The following is a 23515-nucleotide window of genomic DNA, read 5'->3' as shown; positions in this document are numbered from 1 at the left end:
TGATTATTTGCTCAAAAAAATTTTAGTCAGCAACACACCTCATAAAAATTTAATATGTTTCAGAGCTCCTTTTACTGTTTAAAAAGCACAAATCAGTCATTCTTAAATTCTGAATACACTGCCCCTATAATTAGGCTCTCTCTGAGGAAGGTCCTTCCAAACCCTAAAATGAAATGGCTCTTTTTTTTTTAAGGAAAATAACATTGAAGTCAAGGGTTGTCTTAGATTATTCCTTACTTTACACCAAAGATCTAAACACCTGCCACTCAGACACACTGTGGCTGTCCATCACTTACATATTTATCTCTTAGATGCCATCATGAAGATATCTAGCTTACAAGGATAGCTTTCAGAACAGAAGAGCAATAGCCTGTGACTTGGAGTCAGGATAGCTTTAAGTCCCAATCCTAGTTTCCCAGTATCCTTAAACATATAATCTTAAACAAGTTAACTGTCACCTCAGAGTATCAGTTTCTTGCATCTATCATAAAACTCCAAGTTTGCTATCGCAGCATTTTTTGCATGGATGCAGTAACTGTAAAACCATGAGCCTGGAGGAGTCTTCACTCAATATTTATTACCTATAAAATGAGATTTGCCAGGAAAGCTATCACTGTGCTCACAGCCGCACTTAGTTGTAGGATTAACAATTTGACCTCCCAAGCCATGCTCTTACCAGGCCCAGGGATTTATGTTGATGGATTCTTACCAGTCAAATGCTTTGAGCAATGAGCTGGTAAGGTTTATTCAAAGTTGGAGGACAACAGCCATTATCTTTTCAATTCTTTCAATCAAACATTGTCCTTGGAACTCTTAGCTAATCTGGAAACTGAGAATACTGATAAAATGAACAGTTGTGTCACTCTACTGGGACTAACTTGCAGATCAAGAAATAAGCAAGGAGGAGTCACAGTGATAGGAATCCTGCAAAGTACTGAAATGAGGATCGTGGGTACACATTGGGAACCACTGTGGATAGGGTAAAGTGCCTACTGTGAAAATATGGCATTTAATCTGAAAATCTATTGATGAAGACTGATAAATGTGAAAATCAAGAGAGTGCCAGATCAGAGAAAGTAACTCATGCCAAGACACTGAAAAATGGAATCCACTTGAGTTCTTGTGAATGAGGAAGAACACAGATGTGGACAGTGGGAGTCTCAGAACAAACAGGTAGTGATAAAAGGGGAGTGTGGGGAGGGGGGGAATACTGGTTCACAGTGTGCCAGGTAGGACTGTGCTCTGGGAGGAACGTGTCCATAAGAGCAGTTTCCTAAGCTATGAGCCACAGCCCCATGTGGGGTCATATAAGTGAAAGTTCCAGTCCTTATTGGTGAAATTATTTAGGCCACTCCACATAGTTAAAAGGGAGGTTTATTTTGTGGGGTAACTTACAAATGAAGGGATAGGTTGTAGGGTCTGGCAAAGGTATGGCGCAGTCCGGCGGTGTTCTCTGGAGAACTCTGCTCGGTCTACCTCCTTCGGCCAGCATCCCAGAACCAAGAGAGACCTCTCCTCTCAATCCTGGGTCTTCTGCTTCCTCCCTCAGCCCCGCCTTGTGGGCATGACCATTACTGAAGCCTCAATGGGGTTGGAACTTCCAGGCCAATGCTAGGATGGCTACCCACTACAAGTCCTTATAATTTTGGCAATAGTAAAATTTTTTTCAATATCCAACAAACAAAAATTGATTCAAAATAAAAGGCATAATGAATCCAAGATGTTTCTGGTAACATTCTCCCATAGTTCTGAACACAAGGCATTTTCACTTTGCACTGTGCATAACTTCATGCCACACCAACAAACACTGTCTGAAACACCTTTACTGAGATTGGAGAGTATTGGATGCTATGAATTGTTGTATCTTTACCTTACTTATAGTTTTCTGCTCGTATAGAAACATGATGGTTTGATTAGTGAAAACAAAGACTCAATAGTTTCCTACCATCATCCCTCAGTATGCAAGTACTAAATTAATATATCTTTGGATTTTAGTATTAGAATGTTTGGTTTTAAATTTTTCTGCTTGAATTTCTAACTTAAGCTTTAATTTACTTAAATCATTAAGTGAATTTTGAGGTCAGAATTTCCAACAATTTTTGAAATGGCCCTATACATACTTCTGCCTTTTTTTTCTGTGTATTTATAAAATGTAGAATCAAAATGTCAATATCAACTCTGGAAAATATTGAAGATGCTATATACTCTGAAGCCTCATACACTCAACTGAGGTTTACTTCTTTATGGAAAAGTAAAATAAGCAATCTATTGCATTAGTATGAAAAATTGGCATGCATCTTTAAGAAATAGCAAAATATGTATAGTAGAATTATTTTAAAATAAATTTTGTAATGACTTGCTATTTGCACTGTTTGGCTTGTATATTGTACCTATATACTCGGGGCCATGTAAAACTTTCTTGGGCAAAAAGGAGTCTGAATTAAAGGATAAGAACAGAGACGCATCATAGCTTAAGTGTTTTCAAAGTTGGCTTAGTCTGCTCTTTGGAAGGCAAGGACAGGGTGGGACATCTCTATAGATCAGGAGAGGACCAGATGGGAGAAAAGAGTGAAGCAACAATGGAGGTCGTGGTGGAAATGGACAAGGAAATGGACAAGAGTGGAAACATTCAGAAAATACTTGAGAAACTGAGTTGATAAGAGATAGAAGGCAGATATAATGAACAAACAGCTCAAGACTATCTCTAGAATGATGGTTTGGTCAGGAGGGTGACCACAGTTCTGTTACCAAGGATAGAAATGTGGGGGAAGGAAAATTAATGAGGAGGATTTTAAATTATGCTTTCTGGTTGTTTTACTTCTCTCTCTCTCTCTCTCTCTCTCTCTCTCTCTCTGTCTCTCTGTCTCTCTGTCTCTGTCTCTGTCTCTCTCTCTCTCTCTCTCTGTGTGTGTGTGTGTGTGTGTGTGTGTGTGTGTGTGTGTGTGTGTGTGTGTAAGGAGAAAAGGAGAGGGAGGGGGAGAGGGAGAAAGAGGAAAAGGGAGAGAAGGAGAATGGGAGAGAGAATAAATACCAGGGAGGTCAGAGGGCAACTTTTGGGAATTCGTTCTCTCCTTCTACTATTGGTACCAGGAATCAAACTCAGGCTTGTGTAACAAGCATTTTCAAATGCTGAGCCATCTTGATGGCTATCTGATTGCTTCATTAAAAGATACATGCAAAGCCCTTCTTTTTGTCTTTACAGTCATAGTCTTACTGAACAAATATAAGGCGCCTCGTGTATGTTTCATGTGATGGTGTCACCTACATGCATGGGAAGGCTCTCTCTCTCTTGAGTTAAGCCTTCCAGGAAACACTCAGAGGTGTGCTTCCACTGTGATTCTAAAGACAGCCTGTTGAGAATGAAGACTGACCATCCCACCATGATGAAGCAAAGCCTCTCACCCCATGGACAAAAGTAACATATGCTGTATCCATGAACTATTTAATATCCAATAGTGAAAGTGTCTTACCTTATAAGATTGAAATCACCTTCACTATTCCACATGGTATAATGTAAAAATGAAGTACTCTAATGGGAACATTTTGAATGTTGCCTGCTAGGCAAACATACATTTCATCAAAGGGAGTTCATGTCAGAAGGTAAGACTCACAAAAATAGAGATTCAGCCTGTGCTAGTCAACAACTCAACACTCAGCATTTGAAATGAATACAGGGTGAATGAATGGATCATGCACTTGTAATGGAGTTCATAAACATCTAAATAAAGACCTCAGAACAAGATGAGGCTGGTCCATTGGTTACACATCTTCCTTATTCATCTTCAGAGGTCCATTTCAGCCTATCTTGCAGTGGGTATACAATGGGGTGCAAAGTTTCTGTACACTAGACTGCAAGTCAGCAACAGTGAACTCACAAACACTATTCACCAGCAGTCACATTGCTCAATACTATTGATCACTTCTGGCTTTTATAGGACCTGGAATCTCACAGGAAAGCATCCCATTGCTTAGATCTGACTCATTCACTAATGTGTTCTCAGTAGATGTTGTTACAAACAAACTAATTGATGAATACATATGAAAACACACATGGAGAGTTCATAATGCAAAAATCACATGTTCTTAAGCAACAATTCATAAAAAGAATCTCCAAATTAAAAAGCAGTATATCTAGCTATGTAACTCAATTCCTGCAGACATGGACAGTCTAAAATCTCTCTACATTTGGAATGGCATACAGGATAGGAATAGAGAGAATGAAAGTTGCAAAGCTCCAGCTATCGGTGCTATCTGGAGGCTGCAGTCTACCGTTCTTCTCCCTCCCCTCTCTCTGAACACCCTCTCCAGTTCTTTGTAAGTTGGCATCTAGGAACTCAGGATCAGAAGCACAGGCTCTTTAACTGAGCACATAGTTTGATAAGTTAAAAAAATAGCTCTATAAGGCCCATGTACAGTTTGCATTTCCTCAGCTTTGATGTATCTCTGAAGACACTTATTCATCTTAACATGGGGACTTTCCTGTCATGAGTGCCACAAGGATATTATAACTATATTGGGAAAGTGCTTAATTCTTAATAGATGCAATATTACATTTATAGGTAAATTCTATGGTGACTAATTTAAAGTAATTAAGCAGGGTCTTGCTTTACATCATTAACCTGAGGTAATCAAATTATAAGGTGAAAAGCTTTGTTCATAGTTTTGGAGACTCTTGTCCATGACTATTTGGTCTCAGAAGCTTATAAGGATGATGGGAGCACAGTAGAGCGAAGCCTCTCATCTCATAAACAGAAAATAAAAGAGAGAAAGAGGAAGAGGACATCTTCTATAGTCCTTCCCAAGGTCATACCTCAATGACTTAAGAACATCCCATCAAGCCCATTCTTTAAAGTACTACTATCTCCTAACAATGACACCTTGGGGATCAAGCCCTACCACAGGGGTTCAGGGTCCAAATTACAGCTCCAAGGGCAAAAGAAACTGTGAAAAAAAGTTGAACATGACTGTTCATCTAGACAAGGGGTTTATTGCATAATTTATACATTTGAAAAGCATAACGGTGAAAAGAAATCAAAGTCATAGGAAAGGAATATGCATACAGGAAGACTCTTGAGAAGATGTAATGGGACACATTGTAGGTGCTTGTTTGTATTAAAATCCTATTTAACACTCCAATACATTTATATTACATTATTTATGTAGATATTTGTACCAGTTTACAGGCTGACACATAGGCACACATTTGGCACCCATGCCTTTGAAAATGTGCAGACACTCTTCCTTTCGAGAAACATCAGAAATCATATAACTTAATTCCATTTCAAAACATTGTGTGGGCTCCCATCTAAATTCACTTGGGATCAAGGACCAATCGTGTGCATGATCCAGAGCCCTGTGTTCTACTGTCCATTTCTTTCCAGAATGATGGATGAGGTAGAGATAAAAGCTGTAGCTTTCAGAGTAGTGACACATAGGAGCATTCTCCTGCTACAAGGGTTAAAAGCCTGACCTTCAGAAACTTCTCTTGCTGCACAAAACATCTATTGTCCTCATTGCACAATGGGATACTTTGCTACCAAAGTAGGAGCTCACATACAAAAGGGCTAACATGCTCATCAACCAATAGGTCTTTCATGGTGTGACAAGTGAGCAGTGAGATTTGGAGGACTGTTTATTAAATTTATTAAAATTTCTGATGGTGGGCATTTACTATGCACATTGTCCTTCTTAGCAGATGTTATTTATTTTGTTCCTGTTTTTTAATGGTTTTCTTTTAAGTAACTTGGATTGTGCTTTAAGAAGAAAATGGGAAATGACAAGAAAAGCTTATTTAAATAAACAAGCCACTTTTAGAATGTGTTCTGGAAGCAGAACTCCTTGAAGCCAAAACCGACATTGAGCCTGGCAGGCAGGACAGGACTTAAGGTCTTCATTTTACAGTCAAAGAAACTGAGTCATCAAGTGGCCAGAAAGTAAGAGTCAAGGCCAAGCCCTCAGCAGTTGTAGGAGATCTAACACAGAAGTTTTTCTCCTCTGAACAAAATGAGCTTGCTCCAGAGCCAGGAAGGACAAATGGGGTAAAAGCAGAGGGCATCTTCCATCAGCCTTTCAGCTGGAGAGTGGCAGCACTGTACAGAGAGCATCCCAACCACGTCTATGCAGACAGGGATGACATTTTGAACGCACAGAGAATCTGATTAATTGGGACAGGAGATCAAGTATCAACAGTCTTCTAAGGCTCAGAGCAAGCAGGGAGGCCTCCCTTGAATTTGCCAACCTCTGAAGCAGGCTGGCAATAAATAAGACTCAGGCGCCCAGGACTGAAGTGCTGATATGTGCTTCTTAGGGGGCAAGTCAAGAGTTCTTTATTGCTCACTTATGAGGTGGGAGATTACTATATTAGGCTCTAGGGAGGAGGGGGCATCGACCTGGAGTTTGGAACCTCACATCAGATCTGCTTTCTACAGAGGAAAGGTATTCTGACAGGTATGTGTTCCTAGGGCTCACAGGGTGAGCATCAATGGGCAAGGCTTCCACTAGAATGACAAGAAATGATCACAAACTTGTCCCGGAGCATGGGAATGAGTTCAGATAAATAAACACAGAACCTCTAGCCACCATGATAGATCCTCCTAGGTGTGTTGGCTCATTATTCATTCACCCATCCTCTCAGCAAATAGCCATTGAGTGTTACTCCATGCCAGACACTGGGCTAAGTGCCAGTGGTCAGGATAATTCAACTGGTTCTCACTTACTCATCTGTGAACTCCTTAGGCATTACTGAGTTGTATGTCCTAGTTAGGATTGCTATTGCTGTGATGAAACAGCAAGTTGGGGAGGAAAAGGCTTATTTGGCTTACACTTCCATATTACTGTTCATCACTGAAGTAAGTCAAGACAGGAACTTAAACAGGGCAGGAACCTGGAAACAGGAACAGATGCAGAAGCCATGGAGGAGAATGACTAACTAGTTTGTTTCCCATGGTTTGTTTAATCTGCTTTCTTATACTTGATCTTAGCCAAAGGCCAAGAAGTGATATAATCTGCTTTCTTTCTTTCTTTTTTTTCTGCTTTTTCTTTTTTCTTTTCTTTTTCTTTTTTTTTTTTTTTTTTTGTTTTTGTTTTTGTTTTTCAAGACAGGGTTTCTCTATGTAGTTTTGGTGCCTGCGCTGGATCTGGCTCTGTAGACGAGGCTGGCCTCGAACTCACGGAGATCAACCTGGATCTGCCTCCTGAGTGCTGGGATTAAAGGCATGCGCCACCACCACCCAGCCCAATCTGCTTTCTTATAGAACCCAGAACCACCAGCTCAGGGGTGGCCCCACCCACAATGTGCTGGGTCCTCTCACATCAACCACTAATTAAGAAAATGCCATACAGGTTTGCCTACAGCCTGATTTGGGGAAAACATTTCCTCAGTTGAGGCTTCCTCCTATCTGATGACTCTAGCTTGTTTCAAGTTGACATAAAACTAACCAACACATTGTGGTTGTGAACAGTAAATTTTGTAGATGTGGAACAAGGCAGAATTCATAATTTCATACTTGACCTCAGGGAATTGACCATTTAAGTTCTGAGGGGCATTCTGGAGGCCCATGAACCTTGGTTCTAAAACCTCGCACAAGTACATTGGTTTCTCTGCACCTCAGCTTCCTCCCTAGTAACACAAGGATTATCATACTCCTGCCACAAGGGCGTTGTGAGACATGGGGTACCAATAAATACCCTGGATACGCTCTAATCCAAATCTCATAGGATGGTGACTACTATTCTTGGAGCTGGGGGAAGGGCTAATAAATTCTCTCTGAGCTATTTACCTACAGACAAAGAAGTCACCAAAAAAAGCTGTATCAAGTTACAAGCTAATAAATGAAGGGACGGGGGAATTTTATAAAGAGACCACTGTGAATACAGTGACTTATTGGGTGCAGAACACTGTTGGGGTAGAGCAGAAATCATTTCCAATTATATCTGAATGGCATTTAGGGGCTTACAAAGGCATTTTTGTGCAACATTGAACACCTCCACCAGTACTGCCTTGGCTCAGGTGCAATTCAGCTGCCTTGGCTCAGGTGTGATTCTGTTAGGGCAGGCTCTGCTTACCTTGTTTGCTCACCCTGAAGACAAGGAGCTGGACTCCAGCAGTCCCAGATGCTTCTACCTGATAAAAATTTAAAAAAAAAAAAAAACATAAAAAAGTTTTAAAAAAAGTCACTGAGAATGGCAGAATCTGTTGAGGGAAAGAGCTCTCTGTAGATCTCTATGTACTTGATAGTAAACAATATCTGAATTATGAAAGCGCAGGAGTTGTTGGATTTTTTTTCATGCCATTACCATGTTACAGACACAGCACAGGCCCATTAATAATGGCTTTCTTTGCATAAAGTGAGCCCACCTTCTTGAGACTAAAGAGGAGAGGAAAGGAAGATACCACAGGGTGGAATCCACTAAGATCCACCAGGAAGAGGGAGAGGAAGGAAAAGCCACTTATAAAGTCTCCTTGGGACTTCTAACACTTCTCTCCTACCCCTACCACCCCCAAACAGAATTGCTCAGGGCAAAGGGGGTATGATGTCACCTTGCCTCTCTGCACGGGTCCGGTTCAGTTCCTGTATGATTTTCACCACTTGGATAAGGCATCTTCTACTAGTATGCTCATTATCTCACAATGATCTGTGTTTAATTTGGTCTGCATAGAACAGAAGTTACCTCATTCTGGGTCTGACATGTCCAACTGATGAGAAATTTCTGTCTCTGTTCAAAATCGCTTTTGGTTTATGTCTTTCACTTTTTAGGGTCCTTGCTGCTGTTTGCATAATCACCATAGCAAAACTCCCTGCAATGACAACACTTGAGCACACCTGACGTCCTGCAGATGTTCTAAAAAGACACTTCCTGTGTTTACCTGAAACCTGAGGATGATGACTCTCTGTTCACCCCTGTGGTATAGTGGTGGGAGGCCCAGTATAGGTTCCTCCTTCTTTCTCTACTAACAAAAAGTCTACCTCACAGCATACAACACTTGTTTCCTAAAGACAGAGGGATGACTGGAAGGAATGAGGGAGAAAGAAGTTTTACTTTGTTTGGCTTCCTTTAAAAAAAAAATTATTTACTTCGTGTGTGTGTGTGTGTGTGTGTGTGTGTGTGTGTGTGTGTGTGTCCACGTGTATGTCTGTGTACCACATTCATGCTGGAGCATGCATAGGTCAGAAGAAGATGTTGGATCCAGTGAAATTGGAGTAATAGATGTTGTGAGACCCTTTATAAATGTTGAGAACTAAACCTTCAGCAAGACAATAAGTACTCTTAACTACTCTTTCCAGTCCCAGTTTATGGCTTTCTTGTTGAGAATCTTCTGCCTACCTGTGTGGACCATTTTCAGCACACTGACATATCCTTCCTGTGTCTAGTCAAAACAACATTTAAGTCTACATGCTGGCCAGAAGACTCCAAATCATATGAGATTTTTAAGAAGAAAAGGGAAGGGAGAAAAGATACAAATGGGTCAGCTCATCCTTTCATTGCATCTAATTTTAGGCTTTTTTCATTTGTATATAACTCTGATGCCCATCGTGTTTTGGTCTGTTAATACTCTTCCTAATTTGGCTTCAGCTACCACTGAATTATAAAGTTAACGAATAGCCCAGAAGACCCTGACATTTCAGGGATCATATTTAAGGAGTTCCAGGAAAGAAGTCAGGACCTCACAATGCAGAGAAGAATTATACTAACAGCCTCTATTCTTCAAGGGTTCCTTCTCCAGGTCTCTGTCAGCTTGTCCCTCCCCCATGCAGCCCCCCTGGCCACTTTCCACATAGAAGTTCCCAGAACACTTGTTCACCTGCTCCCCAGAGAAAACAGCAGCCTGATCAGTTTCTCTGAGCTCCTCCATGGACTTCCCATAGTTTATGCAAATATTTCTCCAAAGATGATCACTTCTACCAGAGGAAATCTTTTCCTCCATTACCAGAAGAATGGGACCACAACTAAAAACTGCTCTCCATCCAAGATTCCCGTGGGGACCACATAAAGGAAGAAGCATAAATCATCCTTTTAGGGCTGGTGAGATAGCAGTAAACAAATGCCTTCACATGTGGAGGAAGAGAACTGATTCCTGTAAGTTGTCCTCTGACCTCCACATACACACTATAGCAAGCATGTATACACATACATGTACATAAACACATACACACACACACAAAAAAAAAATTAAAGATGCAGCAATCCTTCCTAAATTCAATACATTTCAAGTCACTTTTCAAATTATCCATATAGCTCAGCAGGTCACAGAAAGTTTCTAAGAAACTTTGACTTATCACCATGGCAGATGTCAAAGGAAGGAAGCAGTATTCCAGCCCCCTCTAGCTCCAAGTCTCAAAGGCTGAGCCCACATCCAGTCTCCCCACTCCCTCCAGCTGCCACACTGACTCACAGCCTCCAGTCCCAGAGTGGGTTTCCTTCTTCAAACTGTTTATTTATTTGCAGGAATTCTCACAAGACTAATGACAAAAAAAAAAAAAAAAAAAAAAAAAACCTGACATTTGTCTAAAAAAGCTCAGATGGGGAGAAAATGCAAAGCCCCTGAAGGGACAGTTGTATGAACAGAAGAAAGGGGGTTTAAAACCCAGCTGTAAACCACAGTAAAAAGTCAATGTTAGAATCTGACCGGAGACAAGTTCAACTACAGTTGATCTATGCAAGTCCCAGACACTTGCAGAAAAAAATGTAAATAAATAGAACATACAACTCCATTTGTTGGCCTGACAGATGAGTTCTCTCTTTTTAAATTCCCTTTGTCATTAACACACACAAAAAGAAAAGAAACCACATATATTCACACATATGTAGTACAGAGTTTCAGATACAACTCTTAAAGAGTTGTTTATAACTTTACAAAGTACTTTATAAAGCTCATCACAGGCCCATTCACTTGTAAATTGCTTACTATGTAAAAGTAACTCCAATCATTATTATTGCAATATTAAGCACAATATGACATTTTATGCGAACATTTCCAGCATGGGATTGGAGACAAGGTTGAAAGGGATTATCCTGGTATATTGAAAGACAACAGAGACAAGAAAGAGTGCCTCCCTCCAGAATAAAGGCAAACTTTGCTCATCTCTAGAGATGGTGTCAAACCAGATTCCAAACTGCAGCAAGGAGCAGAAATGCTTCCTGATCATGATAGAAGACTTTGTCACCCTAAGCCCAGGGTCCTGCTCCTGTAATGCAATTCTCTGTGTATGCAGGTGTCTTCTGGCTCATGTGCATTACCCTATGGGAACTAGGACTGAGGGGAAACGGCACAATAAAGTCAACACTCTGCAACTGTGATTGCTCTGAGCAATAAATTGTCCTTTGTCTTTGCCCAATATGTCTGTGTATCCTACCCACATTCACGAAGCTGTGGCAGCCAGGCTGTTTACTTATGGTTAGGGAGAAATCCAAGTCTCTTAGCTGTTCTTAGCACTGGGATGTAACTGTTACAGTGGGTATGAAGAGAGGAGCATGAAGGTAAAAGATATTGAAGTCACTTTGGCAATAAATTTAAAAATGTATTAAAATATTTTCTCCACCTTTTCAAGAACATTTCTGTGACTCTACTCAATTCAAGAAAGTGGAGAAATGGAGAGGAAAACTGAGAGGAGAAGAAGGCAGCGGTGGGTTTCCTTTCTATCAGAAAGAGTCCAGATAAATCATTAATTTAAGAAGAGAGTGGGGTGGAGACCCTTGGGTTTAGGGATAGTAGCAAACTACATGTGAAGACTTTGGGAAAAGTGCTTTCAAGAGAAAATAGATGAAAAGTTAATCCAGTATAAGAAAAATAGACAGGGGATATTATAGGTAGCACTGGACGGCAGAGATATAGATAAAAAGAGAAACGAGAAAAGCAGACACAAGGTTCACTAGGCATTCTAAATAGGATCTCTTTTGGTTACTTGGATGACTCATTAAAGGTTTAAATGTTTTAATTTTCATTTGTCATTGTTTCCAAACTGCTGTTTTTTCTATGAATCCATTTCAAACTACAGTCAAGAACAGAGCTAATGAGCGGAGACCCATGTGGGTCACAGGTGCAAAGCTGATGAGCGGATGGTTTATGACAGGTGCCAGGTTTACTTTTACAAAGGAGGAATCTGTGACAGCACAGAAGTCTCTGGCTTAAGCATATGATTTTACAGGGTGCCATTTGCCACACTTGATAAAGTATCAGACTTGGAGACTTGTACAGTACAATCTTGGACGTGCTGAGTTGGGAGGGACTAACTGGCATGCCGGGGGGGCGGAGGAGGGGGTAGCCAGGGCTAGAATCAGTAAAATAATATGGCACCTACAGTCATGGGACTAGATGGGAGATTTCTGCCAAATGTAGATCCCTGCAGTCTTCTACAAAAAGACTGAGAAGGGATAAAGGGAGCAAGAACTGGGAGAAGCAAGTTCATCAAAGCCACAGAAAGCGTACACAGCATCAAGAAAGAAGAGCACCTGCGGCCGTTAAAACCCTGGAAGACAAAGACTAGGAATGTTCTGTTAGTCTCCAGTCAAGACAACACTTAATTAACCTTTAAACAAACATTCACCCTTCTCTAAATGGTAAAAAAAAAAAAAAAAAAAAAAAAAAAAAAGCAAGAGGAGATATAATGCAAAACACTTTTTAAAACATGGCCATATTTCAAAAGAAGGTGTATGGCCCTGCACACACCACACATGGGAGAAAAACACCCAGCAATAAGTGGTGGGGGGAGTGAGGCCTGCAGGGCTCTGGGCCAGCAGCCAGCAAGGGCAGCCAGAGGTTCACATTTGAGATGGAAAGAGGCCCATGGAGGTGGATGAAGGGGCAGAGCTGAGCTCAACCTGTGAAATCTGGAGCTGAGCAAGGCTCTCTCAGCCAAGAAAATAGAGAAGCTGTTACTGTGCCCACTGCAAGGGCTGCTGTAGATACCAGAGTGCCCTTTGGGTCAGTGGAGAGCAGACAAGGGCCAGAGGCTGGCTGTGTCCCATGCAGATCTCATGTAACTGTCCTCTCTCCAGCCAGACTTTATTCATCTCTGTCATCAGTAGGGAGGCCCAGCTGCCAACCTTGCACCAAATGCTAAATACATGCTCATTGCCAAGGCCATGCAAGTTCAAAGTCCACAGCTAGCAGCCCCTCCTTATATAAGATGTCCCATCTTGCCTCCACTGGGCCCAGCTACTCTCTAGAAGGTTATGGGAACAGCAAAGACAGTATAACAGTGGCTATGATAATGTCATAAGTGAAGGACATGGAGATCTGAGAAGGGCCCTTCTGGCTCTCCTCCTCTCTCCCCATTTAACTGCCTGAAAGGTTTTGGTTGGCTTTCAGGTTCTTACCCTGAGTATTTACCATATTTACAGACCCCTTGAATCAATTCTCTTAACCTTGTTAGAGAATCAATTCTAAAACCTTGTTAGCCACATGGCATCTTTTGATTAAAAGGAAGTTTCAGGAGGATGTTAGCGGAAGTTCAGTGTTCACAGGCACACTGTTCTAAGGCATCATAGAAGAGAAATAGGAGGTCATTCACAAAACCTAGAGACTGAAGCTATGCCCAGGGAGTGCTGGTGGCTCAGAGTTAGACAGGGTGTTCTGGTTTTCAAAGATCCAAAAGTTACAAAATCTCTATAATTCATAAATATTGTAATTTTAGCAGGACTTAGATAAACAGTATGAGAGTTAGCCAAGCATTAACAAACACAAAATACACTCCATCAATTTAGAGTAGTAGCCATATTTAGGGATTCTTAATCCAGCTCATGTTCTTGTAATCTGTTTGTCCAAATAGCTTCACTTCCCAGATCAGTAGCTTCATATGTTACAATAACAAATTAAACCAAATCCCAGACATTTAACCACACAAATTGGATAGCTACCCCTACACACAAACCGGGTAGGTCACCCTAATGCACACATCCAGAGCAGGTCTGAAGTGAAAGCTCTGCCAGTCTAGTCACTCAGCAGTCCAAGCTTAGTGAGAATTTCAGCTACATTTATACTTACAAATACTGAAAGGGGGTATGGAAAAATCACTGGGTTTTGCATACTCTGTCCAAAAGGAGCACATGACAATTTAAACTTCACTGGCCAAGCCAATCACATGGCTGGGCTGATTTCAAAGCAGGAAGGTAAAAATGTAGTGCAGAGGGAAATATTGAGTGAACAGCTCTAATGATGGCCACATTTCCCTCTAAAACTTACAAGAACGGAAAGGAAAAGAGGGTGTGGAGGCTGAACAACAAGGAAAAGGGGCAACAAAGAAAGAGGAGCAAAGAGGCAGAAGAGAATAGGGGTGGGGTGGGGAGAAGGGGAAGGAGAAGGAGGTGAGAAAGAACAAGAGGAGCAATTAGAGGAAAGGCAAAAGCCATCAAGGGACAAGAAGGCTTATATTTCCACAGAAGATGCGTGATCTGAGTTGTCTACCTCAGCCTGTGAAGAATCCGACTCCTCTCTCTTGTAAAGCGGAGCCAATAGGGAATAGGGTGATGATGGGGATCCAATCCATCTCTATAAATGCTTCCCACACTGGCTGACATGGAGTGGGAAACACAATGAACAGCTGTTGTTAGTGGAATACACATACATGTGTCAGAGTCCTTTGAAGCCTGCCAGTATGTAGTCAGTAACCCCATCACCAAGGCCCGAATCTTACAGATACGCAAACAGAACAGCAAATCACCTAGTGGAGGAGCTGTCACTCACAGGGTGAGGCAGACAAGCAGCCTCCCACCATGGTCTTCTCCTTCTTCCCTCCTTCTCTTCTTCCTTCTCTTTTCTACGTCTACTCACTTCAGCTATGGCTACCTTCAGATCAAGCCATCAGGTAACATTTCAGCATGCTGCGCTGGAACTCGGGGTTGTAAGAGAAAAAGGAAGGGACACGAAGGTAGGAGGGGACCTGTTGGGAGACACCCAGTGGGAGTAAGGGTGGGTGTTGGAGATAGATATGATCAAGATACATTGTATACGTGTATGAAACTGTCAAAGAATGAATAAAAACTATTCTTAAGTTTTTCATTTTGAAAAACTATTAAATCCATGTGTTAGCAAATAATTTTCTAACCATATGATACAGAATATATAATAAACTAATGAATAATAGAATAGAAATTAAAAGTCACTCATGACTAGTGAATATTTAGGATATAGCAATGTGAATGACTAAAAAGTAATGATTGAAAACTTGTGAATTTGGTCTGAGACAGGAGGCCCAACACCTGTGTTAGCAGAAGCTAGTGGAGCTCCTCCAGACATGCTTTGGAACATTTTCTTCATATGTTGGTACAAACCTCATATGTTACACATGGACGGCAGACATCCCAAAGACTCCATGAGTTCACAGGTGAGTTCACACCCTCCCTCCTATGAAAGGAGGTCCAGGAGACCCGGAACCATGCTGTTGCATTTTCCATTCGGTCTATACCACACTGCTGCACTTTATAAATATTGAATACCATTGGCTATATGTAAGAATGAGTTGGAAATACATGCAAATGCAAATATCATTGCTTTCTCCTATAGTCTGCAGAGCCTAAATTGTCAGTCCTGAAGAAAAAGTAGTCATTTCAACAGGGAACCCACACTCCCCAGATGGGCAGATGCCAGTTCCAGCTGTTCAGGGGAAACAAATATCTCCAGACCATGCTGAGTAAAGAATGATTGTCACAATCAGGGTCTGGTGTATACAGAGCCCAGAAAGAATGGGAGAAGCATGGACCAGCCACTTGCTTTTCTTGAGAAGCACATTTTTCTTCTCTTATGAGGCCTCTGGTACCTCTAAGAATCCATCATTGGCTCCCTCTGATGGTCCACATTCCCTCACCTTTTGCCTCTGTCTCTCAGACCTGACAGCTGATATCTTAGCGTTATTCATTGCTTCATGTATAATGGAATGTAAGAAGAGGCATTCCTCCCCATCTCGGATCTGTTAGGTAGCTGGGTGAGGTAAACTTCAAGTGAAAAGACCCTAAATCACTGTATCTAGGAGGCATGCATGATGGTGTGGAGAGACATTTGTGGTGGGAAGTTTTTGTGGTGGGAATTTGGAGGACATCATGCTGGGTGCTGAAGTCAAATTCTTCTCCTTTACTCTCCCATCCTCATTAACTTACAAAGGTCACAAAGTTTACATGCCTAGGCTGGATACATGGCTTAGTAGTTGAGAGAGCCTGCTGCTCTTTCAGAAGACCAGAGTTGTTCCCAGCACCTACATGGAGCAGTTTAAAACCACCTGTAACTCCAACTCCATGGGAATCCAATGCCCCTTTATGGCCTCTGCAGGTACCCAAACATGTGTGAGTACATACACACACATGAATAAAAACACAACTTTAAAATAATCACCAATGTTATATGTCTGATTAAAATTTTTTGATACCTAAACTTACAAAGAAACCAGATTGTTTTGTAACAGAATCAGTACAAATCTAAGTTGGTGTGTAGGTCTGCAGTATCAGAAATAGAGAGGACCATGAAGGGAATGAGAAAGGATTGGTAGACCCTAAAAGGAAGGCTCTAGACTCTTCAAACTGTTCAAACTGAGTCTTCTTTATGCCCCAAGACCTGTTGATCTGCCTTTGTCTGTCTCTATTGAATTCTCAACTAAACTTTTCTGAAAGTGGAAATTAAACCCTAGTTACCACTGAATTGTCACCACTTTAATAACTTTGCAAACAGTAGGTGTTTAATAATTGCTGATGCATTACAATTCTTCATATTTCCCAGATCACTGAAGGCTTGACCATGGACTGAGAAAGTGTGGAAGAGTCACCAAGACCTTGAACTAGAAGGCAGATTGCTTGGGTTTTCATTACTGCTCAGCTGTTTGCTAGTTATACCACCTGGGCAAGAAGACATCAATCCTCTGTGAGCCTCAGTTTCCCCTTAAGCAAAATGGGCATTAAAAAATATAATTAAAAGGACAAAGGAGATGGTTCAGTCAACAAAGCACTTGCCACCGACCTAAATAACAAAGGGACCTAAATAACATCCCTAGCACTTACGTTAAAAAGTCTTGCCTGAGGCGGATTTCTGAACTTGAGGCCAGCCAAAGTAAGTTACAGGACGCCCAGAGCTACACAGAGAAATGGTGCCAGTTCTGGTAAGTGGAGATGAGTGGATCCCTGAGACCAGTCAGCTTTGCCAAGCCAGTGATCCACAGGTTTAGTTAGAGACACTGTCTTAAAACATAAGATGGAAATTGAGTGATCTTCAAAGACCTCTCTGGCTTCCATGTACACACACACACACACACACAATCAGTGTATAGATTCATACAAACATGTACATGTGAATATATCATGTGTACACCATACATAAAAACACAAAAAATTCTAATTAAAAGGCCATTGACATAGCTACTTGATTTGCTGAATCAAGTATAAAAATATTGGCTATGGCTATAGAAGAGACTCATAAATTGCTGTATGAATGATTTTTCATATTTCCATTACACCTGGGAAATTCAGATAGTAAAGGACCAAGTTTCATGAGTCTGTGAGAATGTTCTCAGAGCTCAAACCCCCTCACACATAGAAAGGATGGGTTCCCCCATGCACTCTGCAGGAACAGTCTCTGCCCACCTTCATCCCATCACTGCCTCTCTTGAGACTCCCTCTGTTGGTGTCTGTCTCTGGACCACAGCTGTGTCTGAGCACCCATCTCTCCTGCCCTCCCTTCTTCCATCCTTTCTCCACCCCAGAGGATCTGCTTTACAGCCCTGCTTCTGCCCTCTTCTCCTGCCCTGTCCCCTGCTCTGACCCGGTCTTTGCTGCTCCGTGGCCCTGAATCTCCTCACTCTCTTCAGCTCTCTCTACTCTTTTCCACCTCTTACCTTCTCACTTCTTTCCTCTTTCTTCCTTCTCTTAAAACTTAAGTTTCTCATTTTAAGAAAGTTCAGCTTCCCATTTTTTCTCTCACAGATTGTGCTTTTTGTGTTATTTTAACAAATCACAAACCCAAAGTCAAATAGACTTTCCTGTATTTTCTTTATAACTTTTATACTTTGGCATTTTCACCAGTAATATTTTTGTACCTATAATTAATAAACAAAAAAATCTTAACATATAATGCATATATCTTGAGCCATCTCCCATCTATATGTCTTTCCACATACAGTCTTTGTCTGCTCTGTGAGTGGTCTTGGCTTGTCTCTGGGCCCTCCCTGCTGGGGCTCTCTGTTGTCTACCTTTCCATCTGCCATGCCTCCTGGTCAGAGGTGTTCTTAGAGCCTGAGATCTCATCCACAGAGTACCCATTTTCTTAAAACACCTCCCTGAATTCCTCATGCTCACCATGGCTGCTTCTTACCAGGTCCCCAGATCCCAATAAAAATCCCCCTTGTTTGCTTTAAGCAGGAGCCGGCCAGACTTCTATTCCCTGAAACAGCAGGACGGGAGAGACAGAAGGTGAAGTGTGTAGGCTTTGCTCTGCCTGGAGGAGGAGCCAGGCTCACTTTTCCCATGGGGAAATCAGTTCAATGACGGTCCAAAGCAAGGCTGCCCTAAGGCCCCACAAAACATGTGGACAACATTTATCTTTCATCAACCTCAAGATTTTTTTTCTTTGTGCTGTACTTTTCTGTCAAAATCACACGTGTTCACAGCAGAAAAGAAAAATGTAGACAGTATGAGAAACAGTAAATACTTCGAAAGAAAAGCTATGTAGCCTCTACCTCCGAGGGAGTGACTGCTATCATTGTGCCACACTTCTGCAAGCCTTTATTTCATGCACTTGTACCTTCTCATTAATAAAATCATACTGGATATAGAATTCCACATTTCTGCTCCTCTTAATGTTTTACTACATTTATTTTCCTTTGTCCTTAAAAGTTTTTTAAAGTATGACATTCTTTTGGTGAGATTTGAAAGAAAATAAATCTTTAGGGGCTCCCCAGTTCTCAGGGGGAAATTTTGAATGTTTTAATATGGCTCACCTCCCATGGAGACACCCCCTCTTCCAGCTCCACAATCTGGATGATGGACAGGAAGGTGTGCAGATTCACCTTGGCTTTGTTTTTCTGGATCTAACACACAAGTGCTACTTCTCTTCTGGAAATTTCCGTTGTCCGTTGTCCTGTGGTAATCATGCCCTACAACATCCCACACTTTTCTTCTTAGGAACCTTGTCCTTCTACTTTCCATATTGCCCTCAGTACACCATAACACCCTGAAAGGGTGTCTATTCTAAACAATGTGGGACATGGTGGGTGGGAGGAGGGGGACAGAGCTAGAAAATGTGATTTTTGCCTAATTTCATTTATCTATTGTTAAAAAAGAAACTTCTGCAAAACTCAATGGCTCCAAGCAATAATTCATTATCTTCCATGAGTTGCAAGTTGATTGGGTGGTCTTTCTGCTGCCTATGGTTTTGACTGAACTCTGGCAGTGGCCATGGCTATCTGCAAACCCCAGGAGAAACAAGCTGAAACTTAGACTTCTCTCTCTAGACATCTCTACATGGATGCTTGAGGTGCCTCACTGCCAACAGCTGATAGATTAACCAGAACAAACACTACATGAATGAGGATGCCGACCCTGTCAGGGCAATGAACAGTGACCCTTGCAACCAGTGCAACACTGGGTCTAAAATATGAAAGCCAGAGCAGATGAAGCCTAAGGCAACACAAGAGTCTTACCGGGTACAAACACTGCTAAACTGAGGGTTACACAAGACCAAACCATAGTAGCAATCACTGGACCATGAAGGATATCACTGGTCAAACCAGAGAGTCTGGAATTCTGTGCCAAGGTGGACAAGGCTACAACATACCAGCTATCTATGCGATTGCATTGCAAAACATAAAGAAATAACATGGGTTTTGTTAAAACTTAGAAATTAAAACCTAAAAATGTAATGTTGCTTCTTTTCATTTGAGTTTAGGTACACTTTCTCAGCACTCAAAGAAATGTGATTAATCCTTAGCCAGAAATATCTGAGAATTATCCAAATTGTTGCTCAACTACCCTAACATGGCCTATACCTATGCCCTAAAGGGTATGGATAAGCTACCCCAATAGGCACTGGACTCCAACTGAGCAGGAACTGGCAAGGGACTTTGCTTTAGAGAGATCATTCAGATATTTGATTGGGGTGAGAAACCTGGAGACAGACATACTAGTAGAAAAGATGGAGATGCCAGAGTTGAGAGCCATAGCAAAGCAGCAGAGGAAGATAAAGAGAAGAAATGGACAAAGGGCCCTTTCAAAGATTCACCCAAAGCATTGCATCCCTCACAACAGTACATAATTTGTAAGAGCTGCATGCAGCATGATTGCCATGGTGGCTCAAATGCTTTTATTGATAAGACTTGTTAATCAAGCCATCTTTGTTGTCTAGTTAAAGTCAGATCCTCAGAATAGTCTACTCTCCATATCCCTTAAAATAAACCTTGAATCACCAAATGAGTCATCTTTCCACTACTGTGACTAAATATCTGAGGCAATGGGCTTAAAAAATAGGAAAATTCATGATCCATTGGTTGGTTGCTTTTAGGCCTGTGACAAGGCAGCCAGTGATGGTAAGTAGAGTAGCACATTGTAGAGCAAGCTGCTCCCCCCATGGTGTGGCTAAGCATGAACAGAGAGCATGAGGAGACCTGATATCCCACTGTCCCCCTTCATGGGCATGACCTAACTCTGTTCCAGTAGACCCTGGCTTCTAAAGGTTATCATAACACCCAATAGTGCCAAAGACTGGCGAAAAAGCCTTCAATACATAGATCAATGGGAAACATTTAATATAATTTCCAAATTATATTACCAGAATAGTCTAACAGGTCTCTGTACCTTAAACCCATTAAAATCTACTCAATACTACATTCACCCAGGACCTGTATTCCAGAGAACATAGAAGATATATCTTAAACTTAAGCTGCACTTCTGTGTCCTCCAAAGTGTATCCCAGTTCAGTAATCTGTTATAGACCAAACACATCCAGGAAAACACCTAAGCTTTCTGCCTTAATGAATCCATTAAATGGAAGTTTTGACACTGTCTGGGAGGGACTAGTTGAAGGTGGGCAAATGGGCTCCTGAGGGCTGAGACCTAGAATATCCTCCAGAGCTCTCTTCCAGCTCCTGGTCTATCCCTTACAAATCCACATACAACATACTTTACAAGTTGTCTAATTTTCACTTGTCCTTTGCTCCACATGTGCCAGCCAACTCATATCTGTTTCTGTAAAACTTTTTAAAGACAGTGTAGTATCAACTCAGACTAGGGGGAACTACCAAATCTCAGAAGATGAAATTTTTTAGTGATGATGAGGAAAAGAATTTTAGTAGATACCATAAATCATCTGTTTTCATTTCATCACCTATACTATATGCAACAAGACTTTTCTATATGCCAGACAGTTTCAAAACACACACTTAAGTGTTTTACTTATAGACATTATTTCAAACACTTCTGATTCCAATTCTATAAAGCCAGTGGTATTATTATGCCCAATCTCTAAAAGAGAAAACAGAGGCTCAAGACCACAGGATGGCTATGTAGAAGCATAATTATCACAAGGGTTCACCTTGAAGGCATGTACTCTCCAGCATATCATCCACTGATCTTTGAGCTACTTCTATCACATCATCATAGGATGCATGTTCGCAAGGAAATTTTACACACTTCCTATAGAGCCAATGACAAGTTCATCTCTTCTGTATTTGTTTAAATTCTGCTGGGACACCTGAAAGACGGGTAACATGCCAATTATGATCATGTGAACATGTGGATAATTGGACGTTTAGAATAGTTCTTAGTGCAGAAAAATATATGCATGCATGACACTAACTTCTACAGAAGAAAGGCCTCAAGAGGGAGCTGGAGACCTTGTTCTTTCCTAAGGACTTGCTACCTTCCCATCTATTCTGCTGCCTATAATGACTTAGAAGGCTACACTCAGAGGGGCCAATATGGAAGGGAAAATTATGGAAGAAAGACTTAACGACAAGGAAAGTTCTTCAAATGGCATCCTGAACTCCAGTCACTGCTCCATGGCCTTGAGGTTGCCTCCACAGGCCAGTCTCTTCATCTGGAAAGTGCAAATGATTTTTATAGGTGCTTCTAATCGTTGTCAAGATTGAATAATACATATGGTGCCCTATTTAGTCCATATTAGCTACTGTGATGGTCTGAATGAAAATGGCCCCTACAGACTCATAGGGAGTAACATAATTGGTGGTGTGGCCTTGTTGGAAGAAGTGTGTCACTGGAGGATGAGCTTTGAGGTTTCAGAAGCTCAAGCCATGCCTAGTGGCTCACTCTCTTTTCCTGCTGCCTACTGACCCAGATGTAGAACTCTTGGCTCTGTCCCCCGCACCTTATCTGCTTGCCTGCCTCTTGCATGATGATGATGGACTAAGTCTCTGAACCTGTAAGCCAGCCCCAATTAAATGTCATCTTTTATGAAAATAGCTATGGTCATGGTATCTCTTCCCAGTAATAGAAAATTTAACTAAGACAGTTACCATGTCACTGTCACAAATTTGCTATAGATAATTGTGAAATTAGAAGGTCCCCTATTATTTCCTGTTTGCAGCTGAACATCATTGTTTGGCAAGATTGTGTCTGAGGATACTGATGTAGTTTAACATGAACACAGATCCACTGTTTGGCATTGATAATATCATAATGTAGGATTAAAGCAGGCACAGAAGTTGGGACTACAAATGTCCCCAAAAAGCTCATATATGAAAGGGTTGTGTCTTAGCCAGGGTTTCTATTGCTACAACGAAATATCATGACCTGAAAGCACGTTGGGAAGGGAAGGGTTTATTTAACTTATACTTCTGCAATGCTGTTCATTACCAAAGGAAGTCAGGACAGGAATTCAAGCAGGGCAGGAACCTGGAGGCAGGATCTGATACAGAGGTCATGTAGGGGCGCTGCTTACTAGCTTTCTTCCCATGGCTTGCTCAGCCTGCTTTCTTATAGGACCCAGAACCACCAGGCCAGGGATAGCACCATCCACACTAGGCTGGGCTATTCCCCATCAGTCATAATTATGAAAATGCCTTACAGCTGGATCTTATGGAGGCATTTTCTCAATTCAGGATCCTTACCCTCTGATATTCTACCTTGTGTCTAGTTTACACAAAACTAGCCAGTACATATGGGTTTCCAGTTTGGCACTGTTTGAAGGTGGTAAGAGCTTTAAGAGGTGGGATCTAATGGGCTTCTGGTCATTGGGAATATTGAGAGCTCAGTCTCTTCCTCTTCCTCTTTCACATCCAGGTGAGGAAGGGAGTAGTGTTTCCCCACTACACACTCCCAAAATAGTGTGATTTATCAACACAGGCCAGAGCAACATAACCAACACCTCAGGGCAGCAAACCCTAAAACCACAACCGAGATAAGCCCTTGCTGTTTATAAGTTGAGTATTTCAGGCATTTGTCAGAGTAATGGGAAGCTAGCTAATATAGAGGACAATGGAGAAAAGTCAATATTTTTCTTTTAACAACTGTATTCCCAGGTGCGTGTGTGTGTGTGTGTGTGTGTGTGTGTGTGTGTGTGTGTGTGTGTGATTTTTTTAATACTACA

General features: G+C 41.4%; 1 protein-coding gene across 4 annotated transcripts in view; it reads right to left on the bottom strand.

Moving 5' to 3' along the window:
* The window catches only part of Rab28 (RAB28, member RAS oncogene family), a 209072-nt gene that overhangs the window by 39622 nt on the left and 145935 nt on the right, over window positions 1-23515 (bottom strand). For all 4 annotated transcript variants that reach the window (XR_004946039.1, XM_036200442.1, XM_036200444.1 and 1 more), the window contains exon 7: window positions 8065-8122. Coding sequence is in view for 3 of the 4 variants with exons in the window: in XM_036200442.1 (XP_036056335.1) it covers window positions 8065-8122 (58 nt within the window). In the remaining variant the exon portion in view is untranslated. The remainder of the gene's footprint in view (window positions 1-8064; window positions 8123-23515) is intronic.

Source organism: Onychomys torridus, chromosome 10, assembly GCF_903995425.1.
Source record: "Onychomys torridus chromosome 10, mOncTor1.1, whole genome shotgun sequence".
Taxonomy (NCBI): domain Eukaryota; kingdom Metazoa; phylum Chordata; class Mammalia; order Rodentia; family Cricetidae; genus Onychomys; species Onychomys torridus.
Note: the sequence above shows the minus strand (reverse complement) of the source record. Positions and strands in the feature narration are given on the sequence as shown.